Source organism: Psammomys obesus, unplaced genomic scaffold (assembly GCF_907164565.1).
Source record: "Psammomys obesus unplaced genomic scaffold, mPsaObe1.curated_primary_1811, whole genome shotgun sequence".
Taxonomy (NCBI): Eukaryota; Metazoa; Chordata; class Mammalia; order Rodentia; family Muridae; genus Psammomys; species Psammomys obesus.
The window spans coordinates 4,538,333-4,552,745 of record NW_026590061.1 but is presented as its reverse complement, the minus strand read 5'-3'; the positions used below and the strand labels follow the sequence as shown (position 1 = coordinate 4,552,745).

Below are 14,413 nucleotides of genomic sequence, written 5' to 3'. Positions count from 1 at the left end.
AACATGTACATTCATGTTATTAACCTTCCAGAAATCTTTGGGTTTTATTAAATGGAAAAATTACATGCGTAGCACAGAATTATTTTAAAATAAAACGTTGATATTGTTTGTTATCAATAAATGTTTGATTTGTATACTTTATATTTTGTACCCGTATTTCTGTGGTACAGAACTTGGACATACGAGGGTCAAGAGTGAAACATCACTGCTACAAGACATGCGAGTCAATGCTTTCATAACACAGCCATTACAGTGTATGTGAAAATAAAAACGCTAAGGCTGGCCTTAAACCCTTCAGAAGATTTGCTGATAGTGTTGAGTCAATATGAAAATTCACATCACTCATCTCTAGTTGTGTTATGATCTGTTGCTATGTTATATAAAAGACAAGAGAATAATTATTCAAAACAGTGTTATTTAGCTAAGGAGTTTGAGAAGTAGGTGTGGCCTTTGCCATGGTTGAGCAAACTCTCAAGCGGCTGCTGACCTAATGCATGGGCTGCTGAAATCTCCATCTTCAGTCAAATGCGGTAAATACTTTGTCAGCCTGTAGTATTTATTATGTCTTTGTTTTGCCTCCTTGACAACACTAAATTTCTTTCTCTAGGTACCAGGAAATATGAAAACTACCCGCCTTATACACAGGTCCCTGTCCTGGTGGCATTTGTTATCTAATGAGCAGACAATCATTCAAACACACAAAACTGACCTAAGGATGCTCTGGGCAAAGGAGAAGAGAACGGAAGGTATTCTAGCAACTCTGAGGAAGGGACTTAGCCTTGGAGGAGACAAGAGCCAAATGAAAGTTGTTGATCTGAGTGCTCCCAGACCATGGCTACTTTCACTAAGACCTAATGCTTCAGGACCTGCTATGTCTATGTCCGCCGAGTATACACAGGTCTCCATCATTCCTGGAGGCAGATTACTTGTCTTCTCAGATGGGCAGTTAACCCATCCTGTCCCACCTTCTCTCATTTCCAGACGGAGAGGAGCCTAAGGTTTATGAGGACACCGTAGAAGAGAGGCTGAGAAGAAAGTTCTTGCTTTGATCCATCTCAAAGGCTATTGAAAGGCTTGACAACCAGCACCTTCTACCTGTGAGCCCTGACCCATGTTCCTGGCTATAAACCAGGCAGGGCTCCCACACCTCACACTCCCTGCACATACGGGTACAACCTCCTCAATATATCCAGTGCAGAAAGGGACAGTGAGCTATGAGCCCAGAGAGTGAGCGGAACTCAAGGCCTTGCATTTGCTCTGCTGGCAGTGGTGAGTCAGTGGCCAATGCTAAGCAGGGTGTGACATGGCCTGATTTGTGTTCCAGACAGATCAGTTCTGTGGATAGAGAGAGATGGATTGGAAGAGGGAAAGTTGGGACGACCAACGTGTTAACCCCATTGCAACACATCCAGAGGAAACAATCATGAACTTATCAGGATGAAGCAGGAGAGAGGCAACACCCTCAGAGAGCTTAGACCCCGAGTAGCTGGCAGGAGAGAGACACAGGACCACAGAGGGAGAACCGCCCATGTGCTTTCCCCTCTATTCTCATATGCGATTCAGGAAAGAAATCTCCTCTTCTCCAGACTCACTGCATCCCCGCTGGCTTAAAGTGTGGGCAACTAATAGTTACTGAGTTTTAGAACTTTGATACATTTAGGGCATTTTACAAATGCTAGCATACAGACACATGCAGAGAACCTTGGATAGATGTATATAGACATGCACACGTACGTGTTTGTACTGAATCTTCACTGAGAGGGATGAAGAAGTTGGAAACACTAACAGGGGTATTTATTGTTTTAAGATTTATTTTATTTTTGTGTCTACAGGTGTGTATCTGTGCGTTTACAACATGTGTATGTGTTTGCACAAGGAGGTCAGAAGAAGTTGTTGGAGCCCCTGAAGCTGGAGATACAGGTGTCTGTGTGTGCACCTATATGGGTTTCAGATAATCTTCACAAGTCAGTAAGAGGTAGGATATATTTAAGGCCCATTTAGGAGGACCTCAGAATTTAAAATAGTGTAGTCAACCTTTCTTTTGTAAGAAAAGGAGAGAACTGAACAGACTAATTTAAAAGCATGTAGTTAAATTTTTATGATGGATTATTTAATGCTCATTTTATTAACATCATTTTACTAACATGGATCACATACAGCTCTGAGAAATAAAAGCACAATCCTTGCCTGCACAATGGTTTCACTTATAAAACTGACACAGAAAAGCATGTCAAAATCATCAGACCCAGAATCCTAGCAGCAGGCAGGTTAGACAGACTACTGCCAAGACAAACAAATATCTAACGGGACTATACAAAATGATAACAAAATCTGTCCTATATTTTGGATAGTATTTAAAGCACCACCAAAAGTTTGCATGTTTATACTGGATCTTCACTATGAAGGATGACGAAGTTGGAAATACAGTCTAACAGTGGAGTCTATTTTTTAAGGCTTATTTCATTTTTGTGTGCACAGGTGTGCATTTGTGTGTATTTATGCCATGTAACTAAGGGTACTCAAGGGGGTCAGAAGAAGTTGTCTATCAGATGCTCTGAGGCTGGAGTTACGGGTGTCTGTGGGTGCTGGGAACTGGACTCAGATCCTCTGAAGAAGCAACAAGAGTCTCTAACTGCTGAGCCATCTGAGGTAGGGCTTTGGGGGTGACTGGAGTTGGAAGCTTTGTGACTGAACACTGGGAGATTTAGAAGCGGCCGAATTCCTGTTTATAGCGACTCTCGGTGTCACGCCATGGGCCACTCCACATCAGCTGGTGAAAGGGTCGTCTTCAGCTGTGGACCTCTGACCTCGGGACACTGAAGCATGAGTCAAAATAAAACTTTGTTCTCCTGGCATTCCTACCCTGTGAGGTTTCATTACTAGTAACTGAGTGTGAACTAATACTGGTAGTAATAAGCGGGGGAGGGGGGTTATAATAGCTGGGACACCTGGAAAAGAGACAATGCTTTACTTATTAAATATTGCATTTTAGCTCCAAGCACAGCATACAGCCAATAAATGCAGATTATAATTTATATATTATAAATGAATAAATACTGAGTGTTATAACAAGGGCCAGTGGAACCTTATAGTTTCACTGGGGTATAGGTGGGTGGATGGGTGGACAGAATGATGGATGGATGGATGCCTGGATGATGCCTGGATGATGAGTAAGTGGCTGGGGTAGGTGGGTGGACGGGAGGGTAGAGGGATAGTTGGATGGGTGTGTGGGAAGACAGATGGGCATATGATGAATACATGGATGTATGGGTAGAAAGGCAATGCATGGAGTACTTCTTTGACCTCAACTCTGGGTTTTAGTTCTCCAATTACTTGAAATTTTTTCTGTATTAATCTGTAAAATATTTCCTTGAATCAGTCTCAGGCCCTCAAAGGACTGACTTGTCATGTCATGTCTTAGAGTTTGGCCTTGCCACACTATTTTCCAGGTCAGTTATATTCTATTCTACTTCTTGGTCTCTGTGTTAGAATGTGCCTCTACCACATCAATTGCTTTAATCTCTCAGGACTGAAAGTAGAGATCCCCACACTAATAATTGTTCCTTTGTTGACTTAGACGAATTCCCTCCCAAACACTTCTTTTCAAATGTTAGGCATATTTATAGCACATTGCAATTGTTTACATCATCATCTTACTCTGTTCGACGCACTGCAGCAAAGTCTTATAAACACGGTGCCCAGAAAACAAGAAATCAACCTTCCTCCCTTCCCTACAGTGTCTCCACCCAGCTCTGTCATGCTCAGTCTGGCCTGCAACTCTTCAGCAATTCCCTTCCTCAGCCTTCTAAGTGCTAGGATTACAGGGGTGAGCCCCATTCATGCCTAACATTTGCTGGTATAATTCCAGAAGCTGGGGACTCTGAGAGCCAGGGGCCAGTGAGCTTCACACCTAATGGCAGGTGGTTTCTTGCTTCATCGATGCTGCTCGTGGAAACCTCACACAGAAGGGAAGGAGCAGCTTCCGACCCTTATTCCTAAGGGCTTCACTTCATGACCTAGTTGTCCTGAATGCCCAGTACCTAGAAGAATCACCCTGAGGACTGGAATCATAGCCTGTGAGTGTTTGGTGGACACAGACACTCGGCCTGGAACAATTCAATTCTTCCCAGCTAGGTTATGAATATGTCAAAGACAGCAGCTTTGTTTTATAAATCTTTAAATACCCATTTCCAAGCACAGTGCCTGACTATTTAACACTTTTACAAACGGATGGATGGATGGATGGATGGATGGATGGATGGATGGATGGATGGAAAATGTATTTAGTTATGAAGCTAGCCAAGTTTCTAGAACTGGAGATGCCTCTTGGTGGATTGAAAGCTTAGGCTTTAATGAAAAAAGAAAAACAAAACAAAACAGCTTATAAGCAAATGATTCTATAAATAAGTAACAAATTGGTTTTCTATACAGTGTTTCATCCGAACAAACATGGTGTGTAGCTTCCCATAATATAAAGAACAGACAGCTGAGAGGGTGGAGCTCTGGGGTTTGCGGTCATACAGAAAAGGTACAAAATGAGCAGGGATGTAGCTCAGGACCAAGCATTTGTCTAGGACACATAGCATCCTGGCTTTAATTCTCCACACATGATAGATTCTGAAGAGAGGATGAGAGATGAATTTTCTGTTACAGAGTTCCAGGGAATAAATATTTTTCTACTACATGATCTGTCTTTTATAAACTTTTATTTTAGAATCTATTCATACCTGATTAGATAGATAGAGAAGTAAATTATATTTCTGTCAATGAGATAGCTCGGAGGGTGGAGGGGCTTGCCACAAAACATGAAAACCTGAGTCTGAGGCCCGCAACCCGCATGGTCTAAGCAGAAAACCACCTCCTGCAAGGTGTCTCCTGGCCTCACCAGTCAGGCTGGACCCACAAGTGCGTGACACCCACCCCACCCCCACCCCCACATAATAATTTTAAATAAATAGTATGTGTGTCCAAAGTGTCAAACTATTTCTTTTATTGCTAGGTTGTAATTATCATCTTATTAAAGTACCGTTGGAGCCCAAATGGGAAAATACTTCCTATAAAGACAAGATAAATTATTCTTCATCCCTGTGATAATCTTAGCCAGTTTATTCTGGAGTCCAAGGAAGAGTAACTGTGACTCTCCATACAGCTATGCTTTTATCCTCACTGTATTTACTTTTAATGAAGGCCTTTCAGTGGTTTTGTTTGTTTGGGTTATTTTTTGTTTTGTTTTGTTTTGTTGTTGTTTAGCTTAGTTTTGTGTGAACAGGTGCATGCAGTGCCCACAAAGCCCAGCAGAGGGTGATGGAACTCCTGTAGGTTGAATTACAGAGGGTTGAGAGCCTCCGTGTGGGTACTGAAACTCGAACCCAGGTCCTGTACAAGAGCAACTAACCGCTGAGCACCTAACCACTGAGTGACCTCTCTGGCCCCAGAGCACTTAGACAGATATATAGCAACTCTCTCTAAATAGCTTGCAGAACCCAGAAATGGAGAAGATCAGAAGGTCTTTCTCCACATAGGAAATGGCTTAGCCTTTTAAAACTTGCTGCCATAGCACAATATGGCTTTAATTTGAAAAATTTTATGAGACATGATAACATTTTTTAACTCCCACCAAACAGTAAAGAATAAATGCAAATATTCCTAGTGAATTTTATTTAAAAGAGTAAAATACATTACTTGTTTGGCTCTATAGAGATTTTAAAAGAAGACATCCTAAGATAATCGCAAGCTCTTAACTGCTCTGTCATCGGCTAACATTTTTTCACTAGGAGGTTTTTTTTTTAATAAAATACAGTTTTATGACTTTTTAATGTAGCGTAGCAAATGAAAACTTTATCCTATTTAACAGTTACCTCGATAGCTAGTTTAGAAAGAGATTAATTTATGAACACTTCAGGAAGTGCCTCTCAGAACAGACATTTCTGCATAGAAATGATGAAGTACTTGTTTTTCCTTCAACTCTTGGGTCAGAATAGGAAAATTCTAGTGTGAATGAAAATCCTGGATTAACCATCTGAGGAACTTGGGTATCTCTGTAAAGGCGACAATGAATCAAAGAGGTGCCTTTTGCTCCAGTTCCAGCCTTGCTACAGAGGCGTCATTTAAACGGCAGCACAGTAACTCACATTAAGCTGCTCAAAGGGACTCATTCATTAACTAATTGCTTTCACATCCAGAACTATACTAGAATACATGTTTAAGTCCTGCCTCTGTGTCTTATGAGATATGGGATGGTATGGGGAAAACGGAACGAGTTTGATTACAATATCGAGAGGTAGCAATTTGGAAGAAGAAAATTCTTTTAAGTCAATTTAGACAAAATCAAATGTTTTTTTTTTTTCCTCTTTCATGCCCAACTTGTCCTTAAAGTTTAGCATGTAATTAATTTTTTAACACTTTTTACAGATATTCTGTTATTCTGTCTGTCAGGACATCTCATTTCCTGAATTGTGCTCAGAGTCTGTGGGCTTGCATGGAAATGTCCCCCAGAGGCTTCTGGGATAGATCAGCCTCCGGATGAGAAGGCTCTGGAACCTTTAAGACATAGTGCCTCACTGCAGGAAGCTGGTCACTCTGCCTCCCAACAGCTGGAACAATGTGGGTGCTCACCTCAGGGCCCCCCCTTCCCCACCAGCATGGACTGCAGGCACGAAAACCCTCCCTCCTTCAGCTTGCTTCATGGCAGACTTTGGCCACAGCGATGGGGAATGTAACCGAGGTGGCAAGGAGGAAAGGAGCCAGTGGGAAATACACCTGGGATGACTCTTAGCCTAAAAGACTCTGCCTGGCACGTTTCAGACACCTGGAAGTGATGTAATAGGACCCTCCATTTGCAAAGGAAGCTCAGAGCTCAGCTGCCCTTCAGGAGTCTGGACTGCTTCCTAGGAAGAATGGACCCACCTAGGCCTGGAGTGAGTGAGAGGGTTTTAATTCTGACAGCCTTCATGTTCAAAGTTGGATCACCTACTAACTACCCAGTTGTGATGTGTTACAGTGACAATGACTTGTCCCCTTTAGAAACAGCTATAATGAGTCAATTAAACATTTTCAATTATCACGTGAAGTAGCTGGGACAGACATTCCTGTGGCTGCCTGAACATTAAAACAGTGAAGGCACAAAAGAAAACTGCTGCACCTTCTGAAATGCTGAGAAAAGGGGAATGTCACAGAAACACAGATCCGGTGCCCACCCACAGAAGCGATTAGAACACTACACCTAGCACTTACATGACATGAATATGTGGGTGCCCAGAAAGGACAGAAGAGTGTGTCTGACCGCCTGGAGATGCAGCTACAGGTGGTTGTGAGCTACCCCTCGGGTCCTCTGGATGTACCATTTTGCCCGTGTCTGTTTCCACTCGTCTGTTTATCGGGCTCATGTTGGAGTTACGTGATTTTTAAATTTATATTTATTATTTTTAGAAATTGTATTTAGTCACTCCTGGCTCTATGAAATCAGAGATGCACTCACATAGTCTTTTCTGTATTTTAGCACGTCGATTAGTTTTCATAATTGTGCTAAGAAAAATAGCAATATAGTGAATAAAATAGTTAATTGTCTTATGAGATTAGCTTAAATAAATAGAAGTTGGTAAGCCAAGCTTAATAAACTTAAAATGTGGCGTACTTACTCCTCATCAGTTTTCTGAACAGTGTTTCCTCTTCAAATACAAAAGGAGACTCTCAGTTAATTAGATCTTCATATGGCACAATAAAATTAATGTTTAGGAATTAAATGCCATCAGCTTCCTCAGGCAAACTTGTTGACATGTTCCTGCTTATAGTTAATGCCACATGTTTCACTACCGGATGGGAGAGCGCGTGGGAGCCATTGTGCCTCTCTGTTGCACAGAGCTTATGAGCTGGCATTTAGAAGACCACATGCTAATTTCTCATTTAACAGAGTCTATAGTGTCTGCTGACACTCAGGTCAAGGCAGTCAGTGTCTAAGCAGCCATCAGAGCAGAAGCCAACCCCACCAATGTTGTGCACATTCATCAAACCGACAGAGGAGGGAACCCAGGTCCTGGCCACTACAGACTGCAGGTTCCATATCAAAGAGCAGAGGAAGGAAGAACTGCTTCCATAGTTCATATTTCATATTAGAATTATTGTGATTACTTTTCTCCCTGGACCCCTAATTCTCTTTCTTCTCCAAAATTTATAAGTTAAAGCCTTTAAGGAAGTCAGATTTAGCTACTAAAGTCTGAATGTATTTACTCCTGTAATGAGTCACCTTGAGCCAGCCATGGCTGCATGCGTCTATATTGGAGCCTGTGGTATCAGGGAAACCCTGTCACACAGACGGGAGCAAAAGCAGAGCTGGGAGATAGATACCACATCCATCTACACAAAGGAAGCATCAGCCTATCCACAGTGAGGTACTGCTCCATCAAGGCTCTATCTCATAAAGCCTCCGCAACTGTCTCAAACAGCGCCACCAACTGGAGACTAGGAGTTCAAACACCTGAGCCTGTGGGGGCATTTCTCTTTGAAGCCGCCACACTGGCTGGAGGAGGAGCAAAGCAGCAAATCTTAGAACCCCATTGCACCTCCACACTCTGCCATTCTAAGTACTTCATAATTTGCTGTTGCCCGTTCAGAATTGGGCAAATTTCTCAAAACAAATGCAACAGAAGGCCTGCAATCATACCCAGGAAGGGATCAGCTGCTACAGGTCTATGAATTGATTATCCTCAGAGCAGTATGCATAGTTCTGTAAGTTATGTGGGAATACGTTTTGTTACTTTATGTTCATGACAACTTCCTGGTTTAAAATATAAAGGAGCAACAGAGCTGGAAAACCACCACCGCAAGAAACACCACGATTAAAGCCCTGAAACCATCCAGGGTGAAGGCACTTTCCATGGCATAGCCACCTTCAAGAAGAGAGAAAAACCCAGCCGCTCACCCTTATTAAGTGGAAGAGTCCACCCAGCTTAAGTATGGAAGTTTGCAAAGTGCCAAATAGATCCCTCTGTATTCTTTTGAATTCTTAAAATGCCCAGCAACTTAACCAAGACCACATTGAGGACCTTGGCATGAGGCGTAGTCCTGTCCATCTAGCAAGTAGACTCTGTGTCGACAGCCACGTGACACATTCAATTCCACACCTTGTGCTAAGTGGTCAAGCCAGCTCTTTTCCAACTTACTTTTACAGTGTGCATAAAAGTTGTTCATTTATTGAATTTTGACTTTTCTTGAGACTTTATTATTTCCATATAAAATGCCTCCCTGTCAGAATTTCCAGTGGGTGTGACTATGAGAATTATAGGATTGGAAATGTTGTGCCCAAATGGAGAAAGGCAATGCAGAGGGCTACAGCTACCAGTAACTGAGTCATCTGCTCCTCCCAACTATGGCTCTAAACTACACAGTGGAGGGACAGGGACTTTCCTGGACACTATCCGCTGAAAGTCACAGAGGGAAGGGCCCCGGAGACAGAGGAAACAGCAGAGCAAGCTTCAGCCCTTCCACCAGCCGAGGTCAGTAAAGCCTGCCCCGAGCTGAAAGTGTTGGGTGTACACCAACACGCACACATGACAAATTTATCTCCTCGCTCTAAGGTAGGATTGATTTTTCCCAGATGAACAACCACAGGGAATGTGTCTTCCTCTCAACACAAAGTACTTCTGCAGGCGGTAAAGGTGCCCAAACCTTCATTTGAAGATAGGTATTGGCAGAAGCCCCAAAGCTCATGGGTTGACGGTTTTCCCTCACAAGTTACGGCTCTCCTCAGAGGACTGTGTAAATACACTGCTGAGACACTTGGAGCGATTGGACTAAACTGTCTCTGTACCCACTTGACTTGTAATTCAGGGCCAACATCTTGGGTACTTTGCATTCCAAACTTATTTAATAGGCTATCATGATTATTTTCTGCTTCCACTGAGCTAGTACTGTCAGATCTGCATTAGACTTGGAATTTTAAGTTATACATTATAAAGTTATTCTTCATATTGCAGCCCATTTAAGAGTTTAGAAAGAACTACCAAGTTTTAAAAGAACTATTGTTTAACTTTTTTAAGTGAGTTGGGCAATATAGAGTTAACCTACCCAAATTGTTTACATACGACTTTTTCAAATCCAGGCCTCCTATCTCTCCTAAGATGACATTCAGTTTACTAATTCATCTTTATGATGCACTGAATATGGAGACTGACACCCCTAATCCCAAGATGCTATAGCCTGAAGTAGGAGGACTAGACTACAGAGTGAGCTTGTGTCTATGCCCAACAGCAATGATGACAATAATAAACAAAATGCCATTATTTTTAACTCCACAGAACTTTAGAAGTACATTTTAGGTCTTAAGAAATAAGTAGGGCAGGGCGTGGTGGCACAAGCCTGTAATCTCAGCACTCAGGTAGACATCCAGGAAGATCTCCATGAGTTCAAGGCCAGCCTGGTCTAGAAAGCGAGTTCAGGCTACCCTGTCTTAAAAAAAAAAGTAAGAAAATGAATAACTAGGTATGGCTTTGTGCATTTTTGTGCATGACTTTATTAAGTGCCCAAATGGAACGTTAGAGTATGTTATCAGTACTCGTGGTTGTGGACTGACGCAGAGCCTGGCAGGACAGCCTGGAAGAGACTATCCTGTGCTCCTGTCTGTGCACTTGACCAGTCCTGATGTCTCTGCTGCTCTCCTCTGCTGCTGTCAGCCTGTGTATCTGTTCTGGTAGGGAGAGCTATGTGACAATTTTTTTTTTTGTTTACTCCATGGCAGGAAATGTTTTTATCATTATTTCCAAAACAGGAACAATACAATACCTCTACGCTCCCAGGAGCCTCTTTTTCTGTGAATAAGATTTGTTGACTCGGGCTTCAGTGGCCAGGCTCCTCAGCCCATGATAGCAGGGAACACTTGTAGTTCTACATTTTAGCTCCTGAACAAACCTTCACCCAGTGTTCCACAAGCCAAGGGAAAGCCTCTGGTTTTGGATGCACACAGTAGGAGGACTGGTCAGTGCCTGTCACCGAGAACTGCGTCATTAACACTCAAAACAACTGCCATATACAAAAATCAGGTTGACAAGCACAGGCAAACAGGTGAGGAGTCACCCTGAAGACAGGTTGGAAGGCTTTATTTAGCTCCCCACTTTCTTTCCTAGCAATGTGACTGGTGAAGAGACAGTCTGGACTATTATTTGTCATGCCCCCCAGCTCCTCCTCAAGGCTCGCCCCCAAAGCCCCATGTTAACACAGGCACCCACTTTTCCTCACAGCCTACTTCGGCTACGGTCTAGAGTCTGGCAAGGTGCCAAGCTGGAGTTGGCCAGCAGCAGTAAAAGCTTTATTCTGTTTTATTTCTAAGGTAACTGAAGAAGTGGCATTGTTTATAACTTTAAGCATTTAAAGACATGAATATCAAACAGTTAAAATTCCAACTGTTCCCACAAGGGAAAACAAGATTCAGTGTGTAACCCATTGAGACTAGACAAATTTATATGCTAACTGTCAAAGGACAGCCAAGGGTGCTGTGCTCCTAACTGTGCCCGGGGCTAGAGGTGTGCTACTGTTTACTCTCAGGATGTTTTTCTTTTCTGCACAGTATTTGTTAATAGAACTTCTATGTTTGCTTAAAAATACACTTACTTTTCTTTTGGAAAAGAAAATGATGTTATATGCATCTTTTGCAATGAAGTCTGAGGCAACAGATGATTTTTTTAAACAGGTTTTTTTTTTTTGCTGTTTTAGTAAGCTAGAATACAAAAACAAATAAACAAAAACAAAACAAACAAAATACTAAAACCACATTGGCTACACGTGTTTCAAGTGAGGAGCAGTTCTTTAAATAAAGCCAAAGACTCTTTATGCTTAAAAACACAGGGCTTAGAGTAACAGGATATAAAATTATTCTGAGAATTTTAAACTTTGAGAGCATACCCTTAATAGTTCTTTTTAAAGAAGACTTCTGTGTGTCTGGACTAAGTGGTGATCTACAGAATTAGAACTGCGTAATTGTATTATGAAATGGATAAGCCAAGGATCCAGGGTGAGAACACAATGTGTCGACTCCTTTGAAAACCAAGTCAGGAGGGATATTGGCTAAATAAATAAAAAACTATAAAGACGGGTATCTGGAGCTATATATTGTTAGTCCTGAGTTTTGAGCCGTGATGGATTTTTAAAGAATCTCTACACACTTTGACTAGAAATTAACTCTAACTTCCCTGGTAAGCAATGTTTTGCCTCTTTACAGCTGTGATTTTAACACACACTATAAAGGTAGTCTTTCTATCTTTATATTACATAGAACTGGGGAATCATACATGACACCACAGGGTCAGGGGAGAGGAGTTCAGCATAGGTTCAGAAAAGCACCCTGACATGACCTGGAGCAGGTTCAAGACACCCAGGAGAGTGAACCACGGGGTGAAAGAACAACACCCAGAAAGAGTAAGGCTGAGGCTAAGGTCTATCAGAGACTAGGAGGAACTGAGTTCAGTGTCAGTTACTCTCCGTGCTCTGTACAAAGTACACAATAAGAAGCAAGACAGGAAGTGAGGCTTCTGGCCCACAACCTAAGGGGCTAGAAGTCCTAAGTGGAAGGCTGGCTTCTCGAAAACCCACAGTCAGGGGTCAACGTGAAAATAGGGAATAGGTGGGGCCAAAGACCTGCAAGGCCTACCCCCAATGATCACATCTGTGTCTTAAAGGTTCCACAGCTTTCTCAAACACCATCATCATTGTGTTGGGGGGTAAGCATTGTTCAAGAGCACAAGTCTTTTAGGGTCATTTCACATTCCATCCACAACAGACGATTATTATATGGAGGGCACAAAGCTCCCATGCTCTCTAGGGAATTCAGGGTTAACTTACTGGATTATGAAAAACTATAGAAAGGCATTTCTAAAAAACAAAGAACCCCCAAATTATATTCATATTTTACCAATACATTAGAAGTAGAAGGCATAAAAGTGTAAACAATAAGTACTGGCTCTGGTGGCACAAAAATTACATATCCACTAATGAGTATTAACTCAAACCCTTCCAACATCATTGTTGCGTCTTCTATCTAAAGTAAACTTGCCAAGTGAACTCATTTCCTGGTGTGACAAGTACATTAAATGGTCCAACCGAAAGCCAAGTCCCCCACCCACTGTGGCATTAAAAGCTCAGCAGTACTTACTACACCCAGCCTTGTAGCTGAAACCAGGAGGAAGCAGGAATCCTTGCTGGGCAGCTGCTGCTAAAGTCCGCTGGTCAGGAGGGAACACGGGAATCATCAAAGGTGGCAGCTGACCTTGAACCTGCTGAACGTGAGAGAGATAATCAAAGAGAAGAAGCCTTTGTACCCCTAGTTTCACCCCCACCAGCCCCTTACTTCATGAGAAAAGAAAATCATACATCTAGATTCCATCTCACCCTCATCAGAATGACTATCATTAAGAAAACAAATAACACTAAGGAAACAAACAACAAATTGGTGAGCTTGAAGGAAAATTTGGTTCATCCACTCAATATGGTATTGCCGAAAGCACTAAAAACAGAACTTCCATGTGACCCAGAAATCTCTCTCCTAAATATGCACCCCAAAATGCCCAGGCAAGTTACAACAAGTACTCTTGCCACCCATGCTTGTGGAAGCACCAGTCACAGTATCCAAGGCCTGAGATCAGCCTAGGCATCTGTTCACAGGTGAATGAATTAAAAAGAGTGTGGCATAACCACAGTATATCTTAGGCACCATAAAGTAGATAGTTATGCCTGTTGGAAAAGAAACAAACTGGAGAGCATCATGTTAAGTGAAAAAGGCCTACTCAGAAGGATAAATATCGCATGTTTTGTTTTTGTTTTTTTTTTTTTCCACTTGTGGATTCTGGATTTTATATAGATATATAAAATCACCTATCTCTCTCTACACAAACACACACACACACACCCCTATATTGACATGAAACCAGAAGTAAGAGATCTTGGGAAAAAAGAAGGATGTTGGTGGGTAGCAAGTGAGAAAGGGGAGCATGAGGGTGACTATGATCCAAATACATAATCCACATGAAAGAAACTGTCTTTATAAAAACCATCTCTACGTGCAATGAATCGAAGTTTAATAAAGGTAAAAATCAATCACTGACACAGAAATTTGTTAGAATACTCGGTTTTAAGGGTATGTCTTGGGAATACCTCAAAGGGAACATCTAGAAGACCTGAGACCTTCAAAGAACAATGGAGTTCAACACCCAACACAGTGATTAACTTTGGATGACACCCTTGGTGAAAATGCCACATGCTTGTCTTTCAGCACTGACATAATGGCTAAAGAACAATCACCTCACAGAACTGAGGAAAACTGCCTTGATAAACCACACCTGTGATTGTGGAGTCTGAGTGTGAATGTATCTGTATGTTCATGCATATATATATATATATATATATATATATATATATATATATATATATA

The 14,413-nt window shown here is 41.9% G+C and overlaps 1 protein-coding gene across 7 annotated transcripts in view; it reads right to left on the bottom strand.

The window, feature by feature from the left end:
* Sox5 (SRY-box transcription factor 5) overlaps positions 1–14,413 on the bottom strand; it is a 367,386-nt gene that overhangs the window by 107,840 nt on the left and 245,133 nt on the right. For 4 of the 7 annotated variants that reach the window (XM_055605653.1, XM_055605658.1, XM_055605656.1 and 1 more), the window contains exon 7: positions 13,139–13,262. In XM_055605653.1, the coding sequence (XP_055461628.1) occupies positions 13,139–13,262 (124 nt within the window). The remainder of the gene's footprint in view (positions 1–13,138; positions 13,263–14,413) is intronic. The other 3 variants (XM_055605654.1, XM_055605657.1, XM_055605660.1) reach the window with 1 other exon arrangement.